The sequence below is a fragment of the Vitis vinifera genome, chromosome 1, assembly GCF_030704535.1.
Source record: "Vitis vinifera cultivar Pinot Noir 40024 chromosome 1, ASM3070453v1".
In the NCBI taxonomy this organism is placed as follows: Eukaryota; Viridiplantae; Streptophyta; class Magnoliopsida; order Vitales; family Vitaceae; genus Vitis; species Vitis vinifera.
In genome coordinates this window covers 22,919,305-22,943,552 of record NC_081805.1, presented here as the reverse complement: position 1 = coordinate 22,943,552, position 24,248 = coordinate 22,919,305, and the positions used below count along the sequence as shown (strand labels likewise).

At 33.1% G+C, this 24,248-nt stretch overlaps 2 protein-coding genes across 3 annotated transcripts; both read right to left on the bottom strand.

The window, feature by feature from the left end:
• Positions 1-2,245: 2,245 nt before the first annotated feature.
• Positions 2,246-6,828, bottom strand: LOC104880250 (zinc finger CCCH domain-containing protein 17). The gene is made up of 3 exons (XM_010656412.3): positions 6,532-6,828; positions 4,838-4,948; positions 2,246-4,649 (listed from the first exon to the last, which is right to left on the bottom strand). Exons 1-3 carry the CDS (start codon positions 6,655-6,657, stop codon positions 2,574-2,576), a joined length of 2,313 nt encoding a protein of 770 aa, XP_010654714.1. The 5' UTR covers positions 6,658-6,828; the 3' UTR covers positions 2,246-2,573.
• Positions 6,829-13,336: 6,508 nt separating this feature from the next.
• On the bottom strand, positions 13,337-23,070 carry LOC100251322 (uncharacterized). 2 transcript variants are annotated; one of them, XR_009466631.1, is made up of 7 exons: positions 22,676-23,070; positions 22,307-22,436; positions 21,279-21,869; positions 20,198-20,693; positions 17,966-18,056; positions 16,835-16,916; positions 13,704-13,773 (listed from the first exon to the last, which is right to left on the bottom strand). XR_009466631.1 is itself a non-coding variant. In XM_002273308.5 (6 exons), the coding sequence occupies exons 1-6, from the start codon at positions 22,703-22,705 to the stop codon at positions 13,570-13,572; spliced, it is 1,533 nt and encodes a 510-aa protein (XP_002273344.2). In that variant the 5' UTR covers positions 22,706-23,070; the 3' UTR covers positions 13,337-13,569. The 2 variants fall into 2 exon arrangements, 1 of the variants encoding a protein (XP_002273344.2); XM_002273308.5 differs by lacking the exon at positions 17,966-18,056 and having other exon boundaries at positions 13,337-13,773.
• Positions 23,071-24,248: the final 1,178 nt, after the last annotated feature.

Below are 24,248 nucleotides of genomic sequence, written 5' to 3'. Positions count from 1 at the left end.
TAGCATAAATAAAAATGAACTTGAAATTTATTAATAAATAATAAAATTCAAAAGTTTATTACATCATGTCATATTTTTAAAAGCTCTATGTTAACAGTATTCTCAATAGAGGCACCATGATATCTTATGGGATTGAAAGAGTGTGTCCAAAGACATGTAATTAGGAGGATTATGGCCATAACAACTTGTAGGACCTCAGGCGCTATTGACTCTCTTAAAAGCAATTGCTATCCGGAAAGGCACATGCCCTAACCTTATAGTGCATTCACCCAAGCGCTTATAACATTCAAACACAAGGGGAGCTGATGGACGTGACCAACGTTCCAATCTACCAACACAATTCCTTTAGTGAAAATTGACATATGCTACTTGGAAGTAGAATATGTCAATTGATTACATAATAAGAGGATTTGGAACCCAGTGATTGGAAAGGTAATCTTTATAGGTTGATGACACTACCTTGTTAGATTACAAACACTAGTTTTTTTGAAGGTTTGCAAACATTACCTTGTAGTGGATAGTAGGTTACAGGCCTAACATTTGCCTTATTGTAATTGCATAAGATACTAGAGTGCAACTAACTCTCTTTAGTGGAGTACTATTAAGTCAATTTCAGAATTGAATTCTAAGGAAGCCAATATTTTCCTATGGGTTTCAATGGTTTCCACTTGAGCTACTTTATGATGACACATTTTATTTGAGGATTTGGGTTTTTAGTTCATATGTGTGCATAAAAGCATTTTGGTAAAAACACAAGTTTGTACTATATTTGTAGCAAAGATATGCGACTCTTTTTTTTAAATTAGCAAATACATGTGATAATTGGTTTGCAAAATTTTGTAAATGAATGATAGAGAAACGACAATTTTCAAAGCATGCCCTAAAAACTTCACTTGTTAAGGTTTCAAGATATTTTATGACAGATAAAAAATCAAGTTCCACATAAATCTCAAGTCTTATTCAAAAATCGTTTTACTGCTTTGTATGGGTGCAATTGGCACATAAAATGTACAACTAAAAATTCATAAGTGGAAAATATTTTATTGTTTACCAAGTACAAGTTGTAAAATGCAGTATTCATCATAAAGAATAGTTCAAATGTAAATTAAAACCGCAACATACATAATAGCATGTTCATAAACAAAAGTAGGTAATGTATATTCATTTGTAAGGTTTGAATAATTAATAAGAAGTGTTTGATAAGGGAATCTACCAAGTCATTCTAGGTGTGAGTGTGAGCTACAAGATGTTCCATATCTTATCTTTACTAACATACAATAGTTAATGATTGTTTGGGAAGTACATTCAACAACATTATCAAGATGTATTAGTCTATAAATTATACTTGTGATTGGATTATTTGTGAAAGGAGCATTTGAGAGTCATCAAAACTATTAATTGAATAAATTTAATTAATCTAAAATTATGATTTAAGAAATTGGGTTTAGCATTAATAAACTAGATAAAAATTATGGACTACTTCCATTTATTTATTTATTTTCTTTAAATATGAATCCTCAATCTTATATTTTAAATAATTGTGCTTGAAATTTCCTTTTTAGCTTGATTGATGGTTCAAGGAGTATTTATTGTGCATGGTAAACCTCTTATGTGTTTGGATGGCACCCCAATTTTTGGTAGACATTTTTATTACTACTATTATTGTTATTACTATTATTATTATTTGAGTTTAACTTAACTCACCTTTCCTAAGGTTTTGGTTAAATATATAATCATCATTAGTTTAAAATTTTATTTATTATTTTTACTTACCTTCCTTTTCTTTGAAATAAATGAGGTATTTGATGAAATTTTAAACCTAATGATAACTAAATGTATTTAGCTTAAATCTTAGTGAATGTGAGTAAAATTAACCGTTATAATTTGTATATAAAGAAAATTTGTACATAAAGAAACACTTCAATATGTTAGGAGTAGGATAAATATATGAATTATTCCCTTCCCTGTAATAGTAGAATCTTGGCTTGTACAAGAGGAAGGAACGCATATGGAACTTAACCAAGATGATGGGTGGGCATTGAGGTATGTTTTAGTTTGTTCACACTAGCTACTGTCTTCTCCAAAATCTTACAAGAGGAGAGATGCTCATAGACCCCCCCCCCCCCACCCCCCCATTAACAATTAACAAAGAGATAAATAAATCTCCAATACAAATAGGAAGAATTTGGAGAATTTGGCAAATCTGGTAGAAAGTTGAAGCAAAGAAACTGTTTAGAGCAACAACTGAAGAAGAGAATTTCAAACTTTCTTATTAACTTTCTAACTGTTACAGTCATGGGCCTTGCAACCAAATTTCAACTGGAGCGGGACATGGCAAAATGCCTGAGGCATAAAGAAAATTTTACCATTCAATCAGTTTAGATACATGGAAAAAGGGCTTCAATTAATACAAAGGAAAAAGCTTAACATCCCTACTTCTACCAAGAAAATGTAGCAGCCACAATGCCAATTCAGAATCAACCAACCTAAATAAAAGCTTAGGAGTTCCTCCACACAAGGCAGGATCATAGCAAGGAGAGCAGTCACTCCTGTATTTGCTTCTCTCTCTCAATTTACGAGAACATGACCCCAATCTTCTTAGCAAAGTCATCCCCATCTTCATCATCCATGTATTCCTCTTCAGGGTCCACATTTTCACCCTCTTCTAAATTATACTCTGCCTCGTCACCCTGCTCATATTCATACTCTCCGTCTCCATCTCCATCTCCATCCCTTTGATCAAAGCCTTCAAGCTCATGATCTTGATCTTCTGTTACTCCATCACCAATCACCCCATCTTCAGTTTCAAGCTCATTCATGCTGGGCACTTGAGAAGACTCATTATCAGCTGCTTGATCTTTTTCTGTTAGGATCAAACCATCTTCTACACTTCCAACTACATCAACTTCTGTAGTCTTGGAGCTGCTCATGAAACCATCCTTGCCTTCTGGATCATTTTCTTCTTTATTTCCATGCACCATTCCACTCCCAGAAACTGCTGTTTCAGCTCCCCTTTTTCTCTTCAGAATCACACTAAGAGGCTTCGGCCCTTCAAACGATAGGTCATCTTCAGATTGTTGCTGACCCTCTATCTTTAAGTTTCTCTGCCTTCCAAGGGACAATGATTGTTGAACCTTCATTCGCTGCTCCTTGCTCTCCGTATTCTTCACAACTTTCAGCTCTGCAAGGCTCTTTGGACCAGCAAAATCAGCAACGCCATCATCCACTATATCCCTTCTGATGCGCTGGTTCCAAGAATTTCTTGCATCAGTAATGGAATCCTCTTGAACCCTTCCTCTTATTCTGTCTCGAAGCCTTCCCTGCTGGGAGGAAATTTGTTGCCTTCCAGGTGACAATCTGCCCCAGTTCCTTCCCCTGTCCAGATCCTTTTCAACACGCAAGTCACTACCATTGACAGGAGAAGATCTCCTGGGAAGCTTTATTCTGCCCCGAAGGCGACTGCTAAGGGAGCTCTCATGTGTAGGTACATGGTGTGAATCCCTTCGAGACGGACCACGATGACTCCTCTCTTCAGCATGATTGTCTAGGTCATAGTCATGACTAACAACTGATCTTAAACCATTAACTCTCCTGTGCTTTGATAAGCGATGTCGCAAATCTGATTCATTGATTTGATCAGGGCTCTCAGATTTACGGTAACCCCTCCTTTCCAGAGGAGCTGCCCCCACTAGCATCCTCTCTGATGAAGACCTGCGATGATCCCAAGGATACTGCCCATGCATGTGCTCATAGGAGTCATAGCCATGTGGATCACGGAACATTTCTCGGTCCATATCAGCCATTGAATTGTAATCAGAAGATCGGCCAATGTCAAATTCATTCATAGAATTCAAATTCCTTCCATCACCTCCAAACTGATCTTCATCATGATAGTAATCAGAATCTCTGAGATCATCATCAACAAGGACATCAAAACCAGGAGAGGACTCTCTATAAAACTCATCAACATCCTTACCACCATTCTGAAAACTGTGATCATCTGATACATCAGACTGATGCATCCGATTGGACCTATTCGCACTGTTTCCATTGCTGGCAGGAGGCACATCAGTTGCTTTGTACCTAGGTAGCTCATCACGCAAGCCTGCAGGTGGCACTGCAGTTTTGTCAATGCTAACTGCGTGTTTTGGTGGAGCAGTTTCAGTTTTTGTAGCTGGTTTTGCTGGACGAGGCACTTCAAACGACTTTGAGAAGTTTGGCTGCAGAACCCTCTGCTCTTGAGTACACTTTTCAAGGCCACCAAACACCTTCTTAAGAGACGGAGGCTCAGTGCCAGGAGTAGCTGCTGGCGCTTGTGGGATTTTGTTACCAGTAGGATTTGGTCCGTGCAAAAAGGCACATCTGTCACCTTTTAAGCACAGTCCCTTCTGGAAGAAAATGCAGGGGACTGATTGTTTACCCGAAGAGCTATAAGGAACATGAGGTGCAGGAACATGAGGTGCAGGAACATGAGATGCAGGAACATGAGGTGCAGGAACATGAGATGCAGGAACATGAGGAGCAGGAACATGAGGTGCAGGAACATGAGGTGCAGGAACATGAGGTGCAGGTGGTGCCACGGACTGAGATGTAGGAATAGAAGATCCTGAAGGAGTTGTAGCTTGGGTTCCCAACAAGCCATCAAGAGGCTGAAAAGAGAAGAAAGGCATTTAATAATAAAAAATTCTAAGACAACAAATTAGAACAATATGAAAATATAAATTAAGACATGCTATTTTCAATTTCCATCATCTTTGCTTCATATTTAGAGAATTTCACAGACAGATCTAATATAAAACAGACATTCATAGTTCCAGCAAGACAAGAGGATGCTTACCGGATGCCGGAACGAACACTTTGGATTCAAGCAATTACCATTCAACCAGAACCAGCAATCCCTAGGGTTCATCCGGGCATGTTCACTATGGCGATACTCACATTCACTTCCCTGATAACAAGGGTAAAATCAAGAAGCATTAGATAAATCACCAATGATATATATAAGCAACAAACAAATTTATTCAAGTTTTTAAAATTTTAAAGAAACTTGTTTTCATCTTCATTAAATATGATTTGGTAAAAGTTAATGAAACATAACTAAAAATGCTTGCAAGAATATATACAATCATTTAGACATGTTTTATACCAAATGCACTGAAAGAACACCATAAGCAAAATCAAACACTTAAGTGTCTGTTTGGATACACTTCTTGTTTTCTACTTTTAAAATAAGAAAATAGTAATAACTTTTATATAAGATACAAGAACTATTAGAGGCTTACACTGAAAAAGCAATAGTTCTAAAAACTGTTTAAAAAAATTGAGGCATTGAAAAAATTTTATCACCTCAAATTTTAAAACTTCTAAAGTAATTTTAAATACTTAAAGTAAATCCATATTTTTAGAAAATAATTTTAAATAGATAAAGTAAATCGATATTTTTTGTACAAAACCTTCTCCTTTTATAAAGAAGTTTTTTATTTTAAAAACAAAGAACGGTAAGTATATCCAAAGGGGCACTAAATTAACAATTCTAACTCGTAGTCCAATTCATCCATTGACTTTGGAGGTCACATATCTAATAAACTTTCTTCTAGAATTGATAACTCCAGATCAAAAACTAGTCACAAATTCAATAGCAACCAAAAGTCACGAAAAGACACTGCCCCCCAAAAGCATCCAGTTGCTGTATCCAAACCAAATTTAGATGATTGGTTACAAAAAGCATTGCCCGCCAAAACCATTCAGTTGTATGGGAAGGGAAACAATCTTGCATGATCAATTACCAACGGCATTGCCCAAAAGAGCAAACTATTTTTTTTGATAGGTAAACTTTTGTCCTCACTGGGACTTGAACCAGGAACCTCCCACAAACCCTCCCCATCCATTTACCCTTTGAGCCAGGCCTAAAGGGGAAACATAACATTGCCCAAAAGAGCAAACTTAGGTGAAAGATCACAAAGAGCATTGCCCCCAAAACCATTCTGTTGTGGTCTACCAAGCAGCATTTTGTTATCCATCGTCAGGGCGGCAAGGCCAACCCAATTTGAAATAGATTCCCAATCTAGCTTATAAGGGAAAAAGAACCTACTATCTCCGACACCCATTCGGACCCAGATTCATGAAATATTTCAAAAATCCATTACCGCCAACAGTACCGCCATAACCCATCCCTCGAAAATCCGTCCTTTCCAATAAAAGATCGACTGATTTTCATGGTGACATTAGCTTCTGAAATTTCCTAATCAGATCAATCAACCAAACCCGACCCGCATTTACTCCTCAGACGCATCAAAACAGCAGTCGATTTACGTACACAGATCAACCAAATCCACCCTAATAAACCCCGCAACAGCACTCAACACATCCAAAACCCCCACAAAACGCACAATCCCTAACGCTCACTCAAAACCCTAACGAGATCCAAACCCTAATTGCGAGATCCCCAATTCCAAACACCTCGATGAAAACCCTAAAACCCTGAAAACCAAAAAAGGGAAAGAAAGAAAAAAAGGCAAAGAGAAAGCAAACCTTCTTGCAGGTGAGAGGCGACGCCAAGAAATAAACGCAATCGGTATTCCTCTTTAACGCGTCCTCCTCTGGAGGCGCTGCCGAGGGCTGAGACGGAGCTGTCGAGTCCTTGGTGGCCGCGACCATGGCGGTTGAGCTCTGCTTATCTCTCTCTGTGAATTTGCAGAGACGCAGAGAGAGATGATAATTGGGGATTTGTAGAGAGAGGGAAGGAGAGGAGGAGAGAGCCGCCAGAGAGAGAGAGAGACAGAGAGAGAGAGAGAGAGAGAGAGTAATGTGAGACCTTAGAAGGGAGCTAAGCCTAGTTTCTAATTTTAAGGTCATGTTTGTGTCTGAGCCTACGCGCTTTCGTTTGCCACGTGGCTATTTTTGAAAGGTGTACAGTGTTGGGTACCCTCCCTGGGTGATTCTAATTCGCCCCCATGCTCCCCTTCGAGTTTGGGCCCGACCGTACCCCAGCTATTTTGGGAATCCCTTGGCCCAGCTCAAAATTATACTCAATTAATTAAATTAAATTAAATTTTGGAAATTCTTCCATTTACTTCCCGTACAAAAATGTTTTCATCAATTGCCACCTCAATAAATTCAACAAAAATGCAATACCTCACGGTATTAATCGACTATTTTCTAAATTAATTGATTAAAAAAATAAAATATCCAAAATTTATAAATATAATATCCCCCACTTTCGAACCTAAAAAATAAAATATTGTCTATTTTTTAGGTTAAAAAAATAGAAAGTTATATTTGAAAATTAGAAATCATTTCATCCCTTTTAATCAAATAACCTCTTTTTATCATAAAATTCAAATTTTTATTTTTAAAAATAAAATGTGAAATATTTTATATAAAAATTAAAACTTTCTCTTAGTTTTTTGAGCAAAAATAATGTATTTGAAAAAAAAAATCCTCATACCAATATAATGCATCTGTCACCCAAAAGTCCACACGGACTTAGAATTTTCTTTTTTTTACCATAGTTAGTAAGGTTGCTTTAGGCTTAAATTTAAATTATTTTGAAAATAAAATTACTTTGTGGAATTTTTGGTTTACATGAATCATTTTTGCCCAAAACTCAATTTCTCTTGTATCCTTAAAAATCATGTTTGGAAATTTCAAATTTAAATGTAATAAAATCTTTTTAATGCCTCATTTTAAAAAAAAAAATCATTTTAAAAATCATTTTTTTTTTTTATGTAAGTTTATAGGCGGTGTTTGGTTACACAAAAATAAGGAATCGAAATGAATTTTTTGTTTCTATTCTTCTTCTCTTTTGTGAATAAAAATAAATTTGGTGATTTCATTTCTAATGTTTGGATAAATCTATGAATTTAATATTAGAATAATTATTTGTTTTCATTCTAATGATTGGTAATAATAGGAATGAGAATGAAAAAGAAATAAATTGATAATAATACCCTTACATAGTTTAAAATAAATTTTTTATTTTCATTTTATAAAAAAAATTTGAGAGTTTTTTTGTTATTAAATAATAAAACTAAAAAAATAGTATTATTATGGGATGAAGAGGAATCTGAGTTTGATGTATAAAATATAAGGATAAAAAAATAATTTTAAACTATTTTATATTTTCTTATGTGATGAATTAATTAGAATATCACCTATTTACAATTAATTGAAATTTCACTTATAAGTGAGATTTGATTTCTTTTGAAATATTTTTATTTCATTCCTACTTCCATAAAATTTATCCAAATATGATAATGAGGACAAAAAGAAGTAAAATGTCTATTCTCACTCTTAATTCCCACTTATCAAACACACCATAAGGCTTATCATATTTTATACTAAGATACTATGATTTTATATTTTTTATAATAATAAAAAAAAGAAATAAATTTAAATTACAATTAACTTTATTTATAAAATTAGTATTCAAAAATTGTTTTTTCAAGCAAACAATAAAAAAAGATTTACATTATATTTGTGGGTGACTTAATATGAATAGTTATTATCATCATGGGGTTAAATTTATATTTGGAAACTGTATATTTAAATTTTTTTTAATTAATAACATGGATAAATCATATTAGGAATGTAAGAAATTTGTTTGATAATCCTGTTTAAATTTTTTAAAACTGATTTTCGTTTACAAAAAAATTTTAAAAATAAGGGTTTAGATTGATTTAGAAAAACTTATGCCCAATAGAAGTGGGTATTTAGTAAACTAAGGTGGTGTTTGTTTTTTTATTTAATTATAAATAGAACCTTAATGTTTAATAGTGTTAAATATTATATTGTTTATTTTTATAGTATTTTATTTCTATTAAGTATTAAAAAGTAAAGAAAAACCAATATGTTATTTTTTCTATTTAGAAAAAACTATATATTTTGGGTTTTTTTTTTTAGTAAAAAGTTTATAATAAATTTTGAAAAAGTAAAAAAACAAACAACCTAAATTCTGAAAATAAATTATTTTAAACAAAAAAACCAAAAAAACAAACACCACCTAACTTAATAACTTAAAGTGACTTAATAACTTAATTTAAGTCATTAAGTAAATTAAAAACATTTGGTAAAATAGCTTGATAGTGTGACTTAAAGTCAATAACAACTTTAAGTAATAAGTAAAAATAATTAACTTATTTTTAAGTTCATATCTTCATTTTACTTTATTATTCTTATTTATCTTAGTAAACTTCACAATCTTTTTTGTTACTCTACGTCCTCTACTGTTACTCGACCTCTTTTGCCCTAATTATAATTTAGAAAGATAAATATGTCTATTTTATAATTTAAAATATGTTTTAAGTTGATTTTATCAAATAACCTCAATGCTTAAAATAAAAATTAAGCAATAAATTTTAAATCAACAACTTAAATATAACTTAATTTAAAATAACTTAAATCATTAACTGATAAGTGTTAAGTTTTACCAAACACTCGTACACAAATAAAACGTGACTTTTTCTCAACGTTTTATTTTGATTTTTGAGTTAGGTTATTTATGTTATATGTAACTTTCAAATATCAACATTTTTGTGGCATGTGGCTTTTGAATTAATACTAAATATAACAAAATTGCAAGACCTAATTAAGTTAATCTATCTTTTCAAAAAGTCTATTTTTGGGAAAATACCATTTAGAAAGAAAAAAAATAAAGGAAACAAGTTTAGTTAATATTTTAATGACATGTTTGGAAGGTTAAAATAGAAAATGCAAATGAAAAATCAATTTTATTCTAATTTAGTAATGTATTTGGATTTAAATTTTAAAACAAAAATAAATTATTGCTATAGGAATCAATTATCACTTCCACTATGACATAGAACTTACTCGTGGGATTATGATTCATCCAACACATTCTTTTGTATTCTATTTCCATTCAATAGTTGTTTGGTATGTAGAAAAGAAGAGTGAGAATAGAAATCTCATTCTTTCTCTTTCTCGTTCCTATGTTTTGATAAATTTTATAAAGATATAAATAGAATAAAAAATGATTATGATACAAATCAAATATGATTTATAAGTGAGATTTCAATTCATGTGATTCATTTGAATATTTAAAATAGTTTAAAATTAGTATTCTACCCTTAGATTTCATTCATCAAGTTCGATATTTCTTCATCTTATAATAAGACTATTTATTTCAATTCTATTATTTAATAACAAAAAAACCCTCAAAATTTATTTATTTTTAAACTATATGTAAAGGTAGTATTATCAATTTATTTCTTTTTAATTCAATTTCTTATTATTACCAAACATTATAATAGAAACAAATAATCATTCTAATCTTGAATTTCTACGTTCATCCAAACACTAAAAATGGAAGCATCAAATTCATTTCCATTCACAAAAAAGTAGGAATGGAAACAAAATATTTATTTACATTCTCTATTCTCATGTACCAAACACCCCCTCATTCGTATTTTATTTCCGATCATACTCCGACAAGTTTGATTGGATACCCTCCTTATTTTTTGTTTTTAAAAATAAAAAAGTTTTATACAAAAGTTAGAATCTCTTATTCAAAAATCATATGTATTTTAGTAATATATATATAAATTATATATTGATTATACAATTCCATCATCCCCAAATTAATATAAAATAATAATAATAATAATAACAATAATAATGATAATAATAATGTTGGCACTTATTTGCCCCTTTCTCACCTCAAGGTGTCATGGGGAACATTACACTTGGAATAATTAAAGTTCCAAACACCAAATTCTCACACATCTTAATTATTTCAATTATTACTACTAACCCTCAATCATAATTATTTAGTTTAAATTGAAATTATGTTTAACAGCTAATTTCACCTTTTTAACTCTTATTTAAAGTTCTCCAACTTCAGTTATAAGTTTATCAACTTTTTGAAATTACTATTTAATCACGTTAAAATGTTATGAGAAATTTTATTAAGTGCATATTTCCATCAACTTACTAAATTCTAAATTCTAATTAGTATATGCTTAGGGGGTGTTTGGTAAAACTTAATCCTTATTACTTAATGAATTAAGTTGATTTTAAGTTAAATTATACTTAAGTCGTTAACTTAAAATTTATTATTTAATTCCTATTTTAAATATTAAGATTATTTGATAAAATTAATTTAAAACTTATTCTAAATCATCAAATTAACATATTTATCCTTATAAATTATAGAATTAATTTGTTAAAATGGATGAAATAATCCTCATATTTGTAAACTTAACCTCTTTCATTATTTTGCTTGAAAAGTAACCCATTTTTAACATAAATGCCCTTAATCATTTCAAATATTTACATGTAGGTTTTAAAAGAAATGATTATTTTATAAGAAAAGAATAAGAACATTTTTGTCAAAATGTGGTCAAAAGAACATGGAGAGTTAGATTTTTAAAATTGGGTTTTGAATGGTCTTTTTAATCAAATAACCCTAAATTATAATTATGACAAATAAGATCAAGTAACAATAAAATATCATAAAGTAGTAAAGGAAATGATAGTAGTAAATAGGGCAAATGATGATAAAAATATAAAATGAAGATGATAACTTAAGAATAAGTTAATTATTTTTACTTATTACTTAAAGTTATTTTTATTTTAAGTTATACTATTAAGTTATTTTACTAAATATATTTAATTTACTTAATGACTTAAATTAAGTTATTAAGATAGTTGACGAAACACCTACTTAATCTTATTTTATTTTTATATTCTAACCTTTTATTGCAAATTAAGATTTCAAAATTACTTATAATTTCATAACAAGTACCGATACACCTAATTCACCTATTTCTTAAGTATTAACCTAGGATTGATTTAATTTGACTTCAGAGTTCTAATATACTTAACAATATTAAAAACAAAATGATGATATTTGCAATGGTAAGTTGTATTTTTTATTTTTCTTTTGATATAATAGTTTCTAAAATATCTCTAATTTTATCTACAAATTGATGTTTTATTTCAATCTAATTACTATATAAAAGTTATAAAATAAAAAATTGGTTAGAAATATTATTACCACTGAGTGAAGACATCATTCTGACAAGAGATGTCAAAAAATAATTCATGTTATAAAATATGAGAATTTGTAGCATTATGGAAATTTGTTGATGATCATCCATAATGATGATATGTATCTCTTTGTGGCTCTCGAGGAGACCTCTAATGAAAATTCAATCAGTTTTCTTCCCACATTCTATTTTTTCTTTCTTGTTTTCTTTTCATTCCACTTTATATTCTATAACAATTCCAAGCTAAAAAATTTTATCTACCTCAAATTTTGGTTCTTACCAAGGAGAATTAGAAAATATTCCAATTTTTTAAAAATTACATTTTATTTTTATAATAATTTTGTGTGGCGTAGCAAATCAAACAATCTACCATTGGATAATGTTTTAAAAAATATTATTAAAAATTAATTAATAAAATAATTTTTAAAAGATAATTATTTATTATTTTAAGAACAAAATTCCATTTAAAAACTCAAATTTAAACAAATGTTTTCTCATGCAGTATAATCTTATGGTATATTCTCTTTTTTTTTTTGAATTATTTATCAAAATATTTTCAAAAAAATCTAAAAATATCTCAAATTTGTTTTCATAAATCATTCAATTTTAAAAAAAAATAACTTTAGTATTATATTTATAAATATTGTTTTCACTTGTTTTTTAAGAGTGATTTTAAAGAATAATTATACAAACATGTATAATGATTAAAAAAAAGCTCTAAACATAAAAATTATTTTTAAAATATTAAAAAATAGGTTAAAATCATCTCAGATTCCCAAACAAATTTTTGTTTTACAAAACATCATAAAACAGTTTTCAAAAACTATTTTTTAGAACCGTTTTCAAAAATACTAAACTTTTATAAAATCATAAAAAGAATTACTCTATTTGCACTCTGATCGGAACACTGATTTGAATTAAGTAGAATTAAATTTTAATTGATGATCTTAAAGTGAAAATTTTCAAAGGCTTTCAAAATATGAAAACTACCAATTTTGATTTTTTTTTAAAATTTTAAAAAGATGTTTGCATATTTATTTATGATTTTCGTATTTCAAAACATATTCTCAAAAAGTACTATTTTTTGAAACTCATTTTAAAAAACTGTTTACTATTAAAAATCATTACTGAATGTATTTTGAAATTTGAAAACACTTTTCTAAAACAGTTCCTCAGGGAGTCCTTTCTTGATGTTCTAGGCACTCTTATCCTATGCCTCCCTTAAACCGTGAGTGAGATTAGGGAAAACCTACAAAATGAATTTCTTTTTTTTTCTTCCAGTTTTTTTGAATAATTTAAACTTAAGAACCAAAGATAGAAAGAAGGGTGGGTGAAAAGACAAAAAAGAAGCTTCATTCCAGCTCTTAACAGCAGAATACAATTGTTGTCATGAGAAAACAGCCCACGAGGCTTCTGCAAAATGAGACGGCCACAATGGCAAAGACATATCAACATCCTTAAATTCATACATGCTATATATGCTACATCACAGCACAATGTCTAAGGAATCAGTCACAGTGCAAAACAAGAACCGAACCGGCCTCCCCAACTAGTGTTTCAGAGTTTAGGAGCACCAATTCCAGCAGGAAAAAGAGGAAGGGATGCGCCCAGTTTTTCGTATATACTCTGCTTGCTGCTCAGTTTTTGCTGCTTGTCGACTCCTCTTGGCTTCTGCTGCCGCTCGCTTCTCCTCAGCCCTGTGCCTTGCAGCTGCCAGCTTGTTCATCAGCCTGTCATGGGCCCTTCCCCTTATCCTTTCCACCTCCACCTGAAAGGTACAAGTATTAGTCTGCAATAGATTGAATTTCAGTGACCTAATTGGAAGCTAAACGTCACTGACAAACAAAATTCCTCTCATTTATTTATTGATATGTAAAGTAGGATTTTCCATGAGTGTTTACAATACAAGATGTTTAAGCGAGTATTGCATTTTTGCCTTAAATCAAAGGGAAGTTCTTTGGGTAGGGTTATGGACAAGCAGAAAGGTGTATAATCAGTCTAAGACTTAACCAGGAAAGAAGGACAATATGCTGTCGAAAAAGCAGGGGGATAAACCATCAATCAACTTCGAACTGTTATGTTCACCCCATTTCTACCTCAACATAGTGGTGGGTTTGTCTTTAGCACAGCTGTTCATGAGACATGTACCATGCATCGTGTCCATGTTGCACCATGTCATGACAAGTAACAGGGTACTAGAGAGTGTTTACAGGCTATAATTCTTTCCCCAATTATCCTAACCAAAGACAACATCAAGGGGATGTAGCCCATTGCCCAATGGGAGTGGGATCACAAAAAAGAGGAATCAATAAAGATAGGACTACACAGGAATCGTATCTAACCGCCTCCAGAAAAGGATCCTGCAATCACAACTATGCCGGAAATCAAATAGAAAGCAAACATTTTCTGAAATTTCAAAGGAAGTTTCAATATCATTTCACATTCTATGGCCTATCAATACATAGATACAAACACAGAGCACATGCTATATTTAGACAATGTTATGTGTGATTTAATTTTCTTCATCCCATAGGCTCCTACAAAAGTGTTACATACAAAATCCACAGGACTTATTAAGGACCTAAGAATTCTGAAAGACCACGTCCCAAGGTTTCAGAAAGCAGACTCATTCAATTTTTGGATATACAGTAAACACAAAAAACCAGATAAGTTACTTGTTTTAAAGCCCATTTAACTTTGTGGGTTTTTAAAAGATGTGGACCCCATTATAAAACCTTATCCAGTGAATTTTGGATGGTCCATTCAGTGAATGCAGGTCACACACACCCCATTGGTACTAAGACCACACCAGGGCCAGATTAAATGAATTCCAAAAAAGATATGCAGTACAGGCACACATGACAGATTATTGTCCAAATTGTTTTAGTAATAATTGCATGACTTGGAAGATGAAGCTTAAAAAATATAGTAGAAATAATTGAATAGTATAATAGTATAGGAGTACCATCATCCCACCTCCGCTCTAATATTTCTTCTTTAGAACTAAATTTTATGCCAATTAAAAAAAAAACAAATTACTAGTGTGTAAATAGGTCCACTACATTTTCTCCACTTGCAAGATCAAAAAATAAATAAATAAATAATCAAAGTTTAAAATATATTAACGCATGCAGGGCATGTCATGACTAGATGGGTCAAGTGTCATGTTGGCATGTTGGCATGTACAACATGGACACATTGCATGACTCTCTAGAACCGTCCATCCTACATAGCTCCAGAGAAGACCATTACATTTAAATTTTCTTCAATTCAGAATTTCTTCTGATCAAATTATTAAGAAACAATAACTTGAAACATGGACAGCAAACACTCTATTGTTTCTAAATAGTTGCCTCAAAACAGTTTAAAAACAAGGTCCACCCATAGAACTTAAAATGTCAGCAATTCATGGAAGGTTCCTCATTAAAAAAAAAAAAAAATGATCTCCAAAGGATGCCCAGAAACTTAATGGACATATCTTTAAAACATGATGCTGTGTCATATGCAAAGGTTCATAAGGTGTCTTTCCTGGTTTAGAATGGGCTTAAGCAGTCCTATCATATGAGTACATCACTGGGTGAACCAACATTAGAGACCAAATTCAGAGTCTGGAAGTTTTGACACGTGGGTTCTATGGCATACTTGGGGAAGTTCCCACTCCAATGGAAGGGAAATTGTTGCCTTATGTGCTGGTTTGCCTCAATACCATAACTACTGTTGCCCTTGTCAGTGGGATAACACAAAAGCCTATGGTTTAGAAGGCTTGAGTTTCCAAGCAAGACTCAGTCCTTACCTTAATTGGGCCAGCAACATGCACACTGAATTTCTTGAGACAAGTGAGCTGCCCTTCAGTACAGTAACAGGCATCACACACAGGTTAATATTAATGCTGTCACCACCTGTCCCACTGAACCATATCAAGGGTAGCAATCTTCATTGACAGACTAGCTCCAGTGCCACTAAGTTGTTTGGTTTACTAATTTTCCTTTTCCAACTGTTTTTCTTTATTTAAATTTTCCACTATATTTTGGATTTTTAGATTTATTTCACATATCCCTATGCAGTTCTACTTACCAAAATGCATCCTCAATATTAAGTAGTACTGAAGATGTGAAGATGTCAGTAATTTGAGTACAACTAATACCAAAAATCATGACAAACTACATCTACAGGCACAATCAAGATGCATAGTGCTGATCGTCATGGAATACTTTGGCATCCTACTATCTTGCAACTATGGATGGTGGGTTGTGTTACCATTCAAAGCAAAGCCGAACTCTAGATCATACAAATTTTCCTCCAACACCTAAATATCAAGTTTTAGGTAACTTCCTGATTCAACAAATATGACACCATCATGTGTAGGGATGGCAACATAGCAGATTTGGGACAGGTTGCCCCCATTTTGATCCTGTCCCGTTTAAACTTATTCCAATCCTAGTCCTAATAAAAAAACTTAAATTGGGCAGGTATGAGAATTTCTGCCCCGTTTATTTTTTAATTAATTTAATTTGAGAAGCAGATTTTTATTATTTTATGTGTTAAAGGAGAAAATGCTAAAAAAAAAAAAACAATTTTAAAATTTAATATTATATACAATCAAGGTGAAGAAAGTACTCAAAAAAAACTCACCCTATTACTATCCTTAATCATGTATGTTTACATTGTGTTTTGACAAGGAAGAATATCAATAGCCAAACAATATAAGCACGCAGCATGGAAGCATGGATTTCATTGGCTAATCAGGATTGGTATGATATGAAGTAGTCATACAGAATCCAGCATGGCCATGAAAACCAAATCTTTTATAACAAGATAACCATACAGACCTCAATTTTCCTCATCTCAGCTTCTGTCTTCGCTTTCTGATGATTTTCCCATACTTGTATTTTGAGCTCTTCACGTTCAAACCTGAAAATTTTGTAATCCTCCTTTTAGGCCACATGTTGAGAACTAGTTACCCAAAATAATCCATTTAATTTCTTCATTAAGTTCTATAATGGAATTGAGGCATAATGCAAAACACAATATACATTTCACAGGTCCCTTGGTTAGAGCAAGACCTCTCAAAAGAGAATATCATGGCAGCACTTAGTAATATGATTGGAGAAGATACCCACGGTCCAGATGGGAAGATCATGGCTATTTGGCAACAAAATTGGGGAATACAGAAAGGTGTGTTGATCATGGCAGCTTTTCATGAATCGGGGAGGTCCTAGAAGGCTCTGAATGCTACTTTCTTTGTATTGATTACTAAGAACGGGGATGGAGGATTGAAGGATTTGGGATATTTAGTTTGCTGAGAAGCATTCATAAGTTAATTGCCAAGGTCCTTGCTTTAATGATTAGAAAGTTAAATGGCAAATTGATCTCAAAATGCTTCTGCAGAAAGCTGTCAGATTCTGAATGCAGCAAAACAAGGCTGTAGATTCGTGATTTTGCTAGGCTTGTTTTGGAAGTTAGACATTAAAACAGCCAAACTTTTTTTTTTTTTTTTTGATAGGTTAAAACAGCCTAAGACCTTGTTGATCAGAACTACTTTTTGTATCTACTTTCCCACACTGGGTTTGGCGATTGGTGGCCAAACTGAATAAGAGCTTATATTTCTTGCTAGATGTTCTCTCTTCTCGTTAATGAGACTCCTATTGGATTTTACCTTTGTTTTCTTCTCTAATATATCCAAGGGTTTCCTCCAAGGAACCCCCTCTCTCCATTTCTGTTCATTAACGTGATGTAAGTTCTCCATAGCCTGGTTGAGAGGACAGGTGAAACATGGCATGTTTCAACATCTTCAAGTGGGGTTGAGGAGCAGGGAAAGGTACAACATTTCTCATCTTTTTTTTGCTAATGATTCTTTTTTTTTTGGCACATATACTGGTCTGCTTAAATTTCTCAGATTTGTTTACTCTGTTTTAAGAGCATGCCTCGTTTAAAAGTTCATTTGGAAAGATTGAACTTACTTCTTTGGGTTTTGTAGAGATGTCTCCTCTTCATCAGCAGTTTTCAAGTGCAGGATTATCAGTTATGCTTACTTCCTGTTTTGGCATTCCCCTAGAAACATCTTTCCAGACCAGGTCAGATTTGGAATCTTATAATGGAGAGGTTGTATCAAAGATTAGCAACTTGGAAACATATCTTTCCAAATGAGGTAGAATTGCTTAAATTAAAATCAATATATGGAGCTTACTGGTATAACATGTTAAACTACCAATTTAACCTAAAAGTTAAAGCTATTATGTAATGGACCTATGGTACATAAACCCAAGAAAACTCTCTAAGGGGATGCTGCAGACACCACAAATCATTGCATGAAAGGCAAATATACATTGTTGATCCATTACATAATAGCTTACTTTTCAGTTACATTGATAGCTTAACCTGGTAATAGAGCTAGCATGAGGCAAGTTCAGCTACATACTTGGCTCATATTAAACAACTTAGGCTTGTGAGTTAATGTGGTATTAGAGCTCTGATTCCTAAGGCCTTGAGTAAGAAGTCTTCCTCTATTTATTCATGATCTATTGTTTCTGTTGTTTATCTCTTCAAGTGCAGGTTGGGACAGACCATGGGTGAAAGAAGGTATATGATTGTAATATGGTGTGCCTCCCCCAAGGATAAGGTGTGATTGGGGGTTAAGAAGCTGAGCACCTTATATAACTCTCCGAATGGTTATGGAGGGAGGAGGAAAGCCTATGAGAAAGGTGGTTGAGAGCAAATACAGAGCTGAAATGGATGGTTGGTGCTCTACATTAGAGGGGAGGCCCCCAGGAGAAAGGTTTGTGAAGGGTATCAGATGGAGTGGGATGAATTTTCAAAATTCACTTACTTCTCACTAGGCAGTGACCAAAGAACGAGACCTTAGAATGACATGTGGTGTGGGGAGCTTCCATTCCATTTAAGTTTCCCCAAGTTGGTTTCTATTGCTAGGGATAGAAAGTCTTTAAATAACTAGTTATCATGGTTTCTAGGAGGTTGGAACTTTTGGGAACCCAAGTTTTACAAGAAAATGTCAAGATCAGGGATAAAAATTGGTTGAAGATTTCTGAAGCTATTAACCCATAAGAATTCAAGTTGAGAGTAGGGAGACAGTTTGAGATGGAATGCTCCAATAAAAGAGAGTTTTCAGTGAAATCTTTCTAACCCTGTCAATAACATATGAGGAAGTCAGCTTCGCAACTAAAGAATTTATAAAAGTTATCCATGCCTTTGGAGGTGGCTTTGTTTGTATTGCAGCATTCTTGGAGAGAATTTTGACTTTATATCATCTCAAGGTGAAAGGATAGAGCCTATGAGAAAAAATTGATAAATTTTTTATGAATTGTTCTTTGGCCTATCCAAAAAAAGGGGCAAGAGAGTAGAGCATGGTTAGCAGGTGTGATTTGTTAAAATGAATGAGAAATCAGTTGATCATCATCCCTTGATCTATTATCCATTTCCCAATAACAAAGTTACTTAGAGTTGTTAGCTTTGGTTTTATATTTATTTTAGATTTTTTGGTGCTTCCTCAATCCTTGAAAAGGGTGCTTGTAAGTTGCTTTGGTCAATCTATCATAAAAAATTAAAAAAAAAAAAAAATAAAGGAAAAGGGAAAAGGAGAAAGATTTGGAGGACCATCCCCTTTTGTTCAGCCTGGAGCATCTACAAAGAGAGGAATAAGAGAACCTTTGAAGTTCTGCACTTGTTGCAGTCTTGGGTAGGTGTGGTTCATTAGGCAGATGGCACACCCTCGTAGATTTCATGAGAAGATTTGGTAACCCTACCAAGCAAACAGTGTAGTTTTTTCTTTTATTTTTCTTTTACCGTATAGTTACACTTTTGCAGCCCTAATACGTTTCTTTCTTTTTTTTTTGATAGGTACTTTTGCCGCCTTAATACACACCACATGCAGATGGGTTCTACAGCTTTGGTTCTTTTGTTTAATTTCTGTATCCATCAAAAATAATTAAATATTTCCATGCACTATGATGCTTAATTTTATACAAATAAGAATAAGTTCATGAATATGAAAGTACATAGTTGAGTCCATCAATCGTTCTAATTCTCCAAAGCAGATACTCCATGTCTATTGTCAGATTTTGAAAGTTAATCTTGTAAGATAGATAGAGCTTGTATGCATGAGAATATGTGTTGATAATTAATATAGAAGTTCTGTAAGAAAAGAGAAGGCAACCAATGGCTTAGAGTGAAATAACCTGGCCATATACTTAGCTTTCTCCGCCTCCTCCCAAGCTGCTGCACGTGTCTCAATGACACTTTTAGTCGGTTGTTCCACTGCTACAGTTTTCAGGGATGTAGATGCATCCTTATCCTCCTCCTCTTTACTAGCCCAGGCAGCAATATTCATCTTACCAAGCTGCGTTCCAAGAACCATTATTTCTCTCCTAGTTTTCATTTGTATTTCCTTTTCAGATAGCTCATTCTTGTTACTATCCAGACAGTCATTAAGTGGACCAACAGGAGATGAAGCTGGTGCACCTCTGCCTGGAGTTGAAGGCCTAGAAGATGTTGGACTACGAGTCGGCGTTGTTGCCCTCACAGGAGTTCCAGTCCTGGAAGGCTCTTGACTGGCAATAGGAGTCATTTCGGTGCCCATATCTCTCATTGACACAGACCTAGCAGTTGAAGGAGGTGGAATAAATGTAGTTGCACTGTGAATGGACATGGATGGATCATGCCGACTGAGGCTAACTGCAAAAGATACACATCACATATGACCATTAAATTTTAACCATAGCTCACTTTAGTGATATGCGGAATATGATGGTTGAGACACAATACACTGCACTGCTTAGCTATAGGCTTATTTTGTAATTATTGATACTTATCCTGAAAGCACAAGTACCATTACAACAATAAGCTCTCCATGTTTTTGTTCCTGAGTGATACCAGTTTCATTTTTTTTCACCATCAAACTGAAGCAAAATTAATCTTCTGCAGATGAGTACTAAAGACCTATCAATTCCTTCCAAAGTTTATGTCAACATGTAAGATAGTTAAAATTTCTTCTATACCCAATGGTTTGGTAGGAAAATTTGCAAAATTCAAACCAAAGTTTAGCCAAATATGGTACTTCCAAATACAGCCACATTTCCAGCCAGAAGCTTTACTCCACTAGTCATGGTTCACAAAACAGCCCCTTGAGCAGCAACTCGATTAAAGGTGCATTATGTCATCCCAGGATGTCCAAATCTCCGAATACAAAATAATTTTATTCTAAACTGAATAGCAGAAGAAAATTTTGTATAAAACTATGAATGAACAACAAATCCTTACTTGCTGACTCTTCAACGGTATTCTCAATCATGAGAACAGGCTTGGCATATGGATCTGCAGTTGGGTACGAGTCGACTTCCCAAGTAACAAACTTCTGCCCAGCACTTTCCTTCTTGGAATGGCTCGGATCAATTCGCTTGGTATCTGGTTCTTCAAAAGGAACCAATCTCTGATCTGGAACTTCGACAACAACCTTAGTGGATGGTTGCCGGTTCCCATAACCTTTTCGTGAGCCAACCCCTTGCCCACCCTTTGGCCGGTTTGAAGTAGGGCTTGCAATCCATTTCTGTGCATCATCCCATTTTGATGGTGCAGGTTTTGAGAAGGGTCCAACAGGCACTCTCTGGGGGGCACGCTCCGCCTTTTGGAACTCAAATATTGACGAGGATACGCACATACCATCATGCCCACTATCATAATCAAAAGGCAAGTCTTCTTGAAACCTAATTCTCGGATTAACTGAAGGGTGATCTTTCAATCGATGGTCATTAATCATCTCTGGTGCTAATGAGTCAGCTGCCGCTGAAGTGGAACATTCAGGAAGTTCACTTACAACATCTAGATCTTTGCAATTGTCAGAATAACTACCACCTGCACAAAATATTTACCACAAGACTAAGGAGGAAAACCCCAAAATCAAGTGCTGCAAACCCTAAAGGTCAACAGAATAGCAACAAGAACATGATTCAGATTTCAAAAGGAAAATTTAATGGCTCCATTCATTTTGACCCAAAATACCTTAAGGTTTTGTAAAATAAACAGAGCCCAGCCTTCTGTTTGGTTTCCTAGAAAATTGAGAAAGGAACTCTACGATGAAATTTTGAATGCTGTGATTTGTGCTGTGGTGGCTTCCTTCAACCATGATCGAGCCAAATGGTTGGTTTAGGCAATGAGAATCTAATTAATATCTTTAACAGTTAAACTCAGTCAACCAAATGGACCTTTTGAAAAGCATTGCCTACAAACCATTTTCCAGGAAAACAAAGAAAACAAAACAAAGGGTAAACAAAATGCAGAGAAAAGCACACCTCCATCATCGACCTCGGAAGCCTGAGATCTCAATGAGAAATTTGAATCAAGCCCTTCTTCTTCCTTCCTCTTCTTCTCCACTCCCAAGAGCATAGTCCTCAACTTTCCCGGAGAAAACCCTCCACCAACCTGCAAAAAAAAACGAAATCAAGAAAAACCACTTAGGGTTTGTAACCTAAAACCCCAAAATCCGAACGAAAGCGAAAACTCGGAGAAACAAAGCATTTGCCATGAAAAGAGAAGCATCTTCCCGGAAAATCAAGTGACGGATGACAGATCAAAGAAACGGGGATAGGAAGGAAAAATGAAAGCTAAGGGAAAATGAGGAGTACATTGGGAGAAGAGAAAGTGAAATGGGGTTGACAGACCTGAGGCTTTTGGATCCTTTCATAGTCCATTATGGGATGCAGAGGTTTTGGGTTGAATACTTAAATCAAACGAAGCTATATAGACAAAAGCATGGTGAAGATGATGGTGATGATAGTGTTGAATGGCGTGAACCAGTGATTTGCAGTGAAGCGACTGAATTGGGATCCTATTCTCTTCAACAGGCAAAAAAACAAGGATCAGCAATGGCAGAGAATACTACCCTACTACTCCACTCTTTCACTCTTCCTTACTGAGCTGTAGCTCTAGTAAATCTTTTCAACTGTATGCTAATGTCTTATGCTCACTGCGAAATCCTAATTTTATTCCATTCCCACATTTTCCTTCTGTCTCAAAAATAGGAAAATTTCTTTGGAAACTATTCTTAAAAAACAGTCCTATGTTGTTTGCTGTGGAAATCAGTTTCCTAACTGGAAAAAAAAATGTCTGGTAAACTTTTAAAACAAATTTTAATTGTTATTTATAAAGTATTATTAATAATAATTAAAAATATGGTAAGATGTGTGGAGCATAGAAAGACGGGAGGGTGAAGATGTAATTTAAAACGGCTATGTTATAGTTTCTTTGTTCGAGAAGTATAATGAAATTGATGAATGTGGAGTCCAACTGCAATTGATTTTATAGATAAATTATCAATCAAGTTCCTTTCTTTATCAAATAATTATTCCACGTAGTCTTGATTCATAAATCATAGTCTATTCATCCATCATTATGATTTGAAAAAAGTCATGAGATCTTTAATATTAATTATTGTTTCTCTGAACTTAAATGTACAAGTATGGACTAAATTCAAATGGTTAAAATTAATAATAAATTTAATTTATGAGAAAAAAAATTGAAAAAATAAATAAATATATATATATATATAATAACTGCATGGATTGGATGTGACCTAGAAATGCTAACCTAAGCAAACCATGTTACCCTCTTATTTTTCAAAGTTGATACCTTTGAACAGGCATTTGTTTAAGGTTAATCAGACAAAGAGCACCCTCTTATTTTTCAAAGTTGATACCTTTGAACAGGCATTTGTTTAAGGTTAATCAGACAAAGAGCTTGCTCATGATTAAAGAAAAGGTCTTCCAACTTAGCCATGGCTCTGTTTGGATGTTTGAGGAAGAAAATTTTTAAAAATTAATAATTTTTTTTTTTTCGTTTTTTTGTTTTACTTGATACCCATGTTCTACCTAATTATTTTATATCTGATGTATAATGTTCAACTTTTAACTACATAAACACGTTTTAAAACCGTAAAAGTCATTTGGGTTTAAAACATACAATATGTACATAGTTATGTATGGGTTATTATACTATCAATTAAATATGATTTTATTATAAAACTTATAGGATTTAATAAGTATTATTAAAAGAAAAATAAACATAAATTTTGGTTGGGATGATTTTTGTAGTTCAAACTAAATTATTTTGTTATAGAGAAAATGATTAAATATTTATTTTTATTTTACAATTTTTCATATTTTTTTCATTACAATTCGACAAGAAAATTTAAGAATTCATTTGCGAATTGTTTTTTAAAATAGCCTTTTTACTTTG

Coding starts and splice junctions, on each gene's coding strand:
- LOC100251322 (XM_002273308.5), bottom strand. CDS start 22,705: ATGGACTATGAAAGGATCCAAAAGCCTCAG. Junction 20,694..21,278: donor TACCGTTGAAGAGTCAGCAA/GTAAGGATTTGT, acceptor TATCTTTTGCAG/TTAGCCTCAGTCGGCATGAT. Junction 13,774..16,834: donor CTGAGATGAGGAAAATTGAG/GTCTGTATGGTT, acceptor TGTACCTTTCAG/GTGGAGGTGGAAAGGATAAG.
- LOC104880250 (XM_010656412.3), bottom strand. CDS start 6,657: ATGGTCGCGGCCACCAAGGACTCGACAGCTCCGTCTCAGCCCTCGGCA. Junction 4,949..6,531: donor CGCCTCTCACCTGCAAGAAG/GTTTGCTTTCTC, acceptor CCTTGTTATCAG/GGAAGTGAATGTGAGTATCG. Junction 4,650..4,837: donor AGTGTTCGTTCCGGCATCCG/GTAAGCATCCTC, acceptor TTCTCTTTTCAG/CCTCTTGATGGCTTGTTGGG.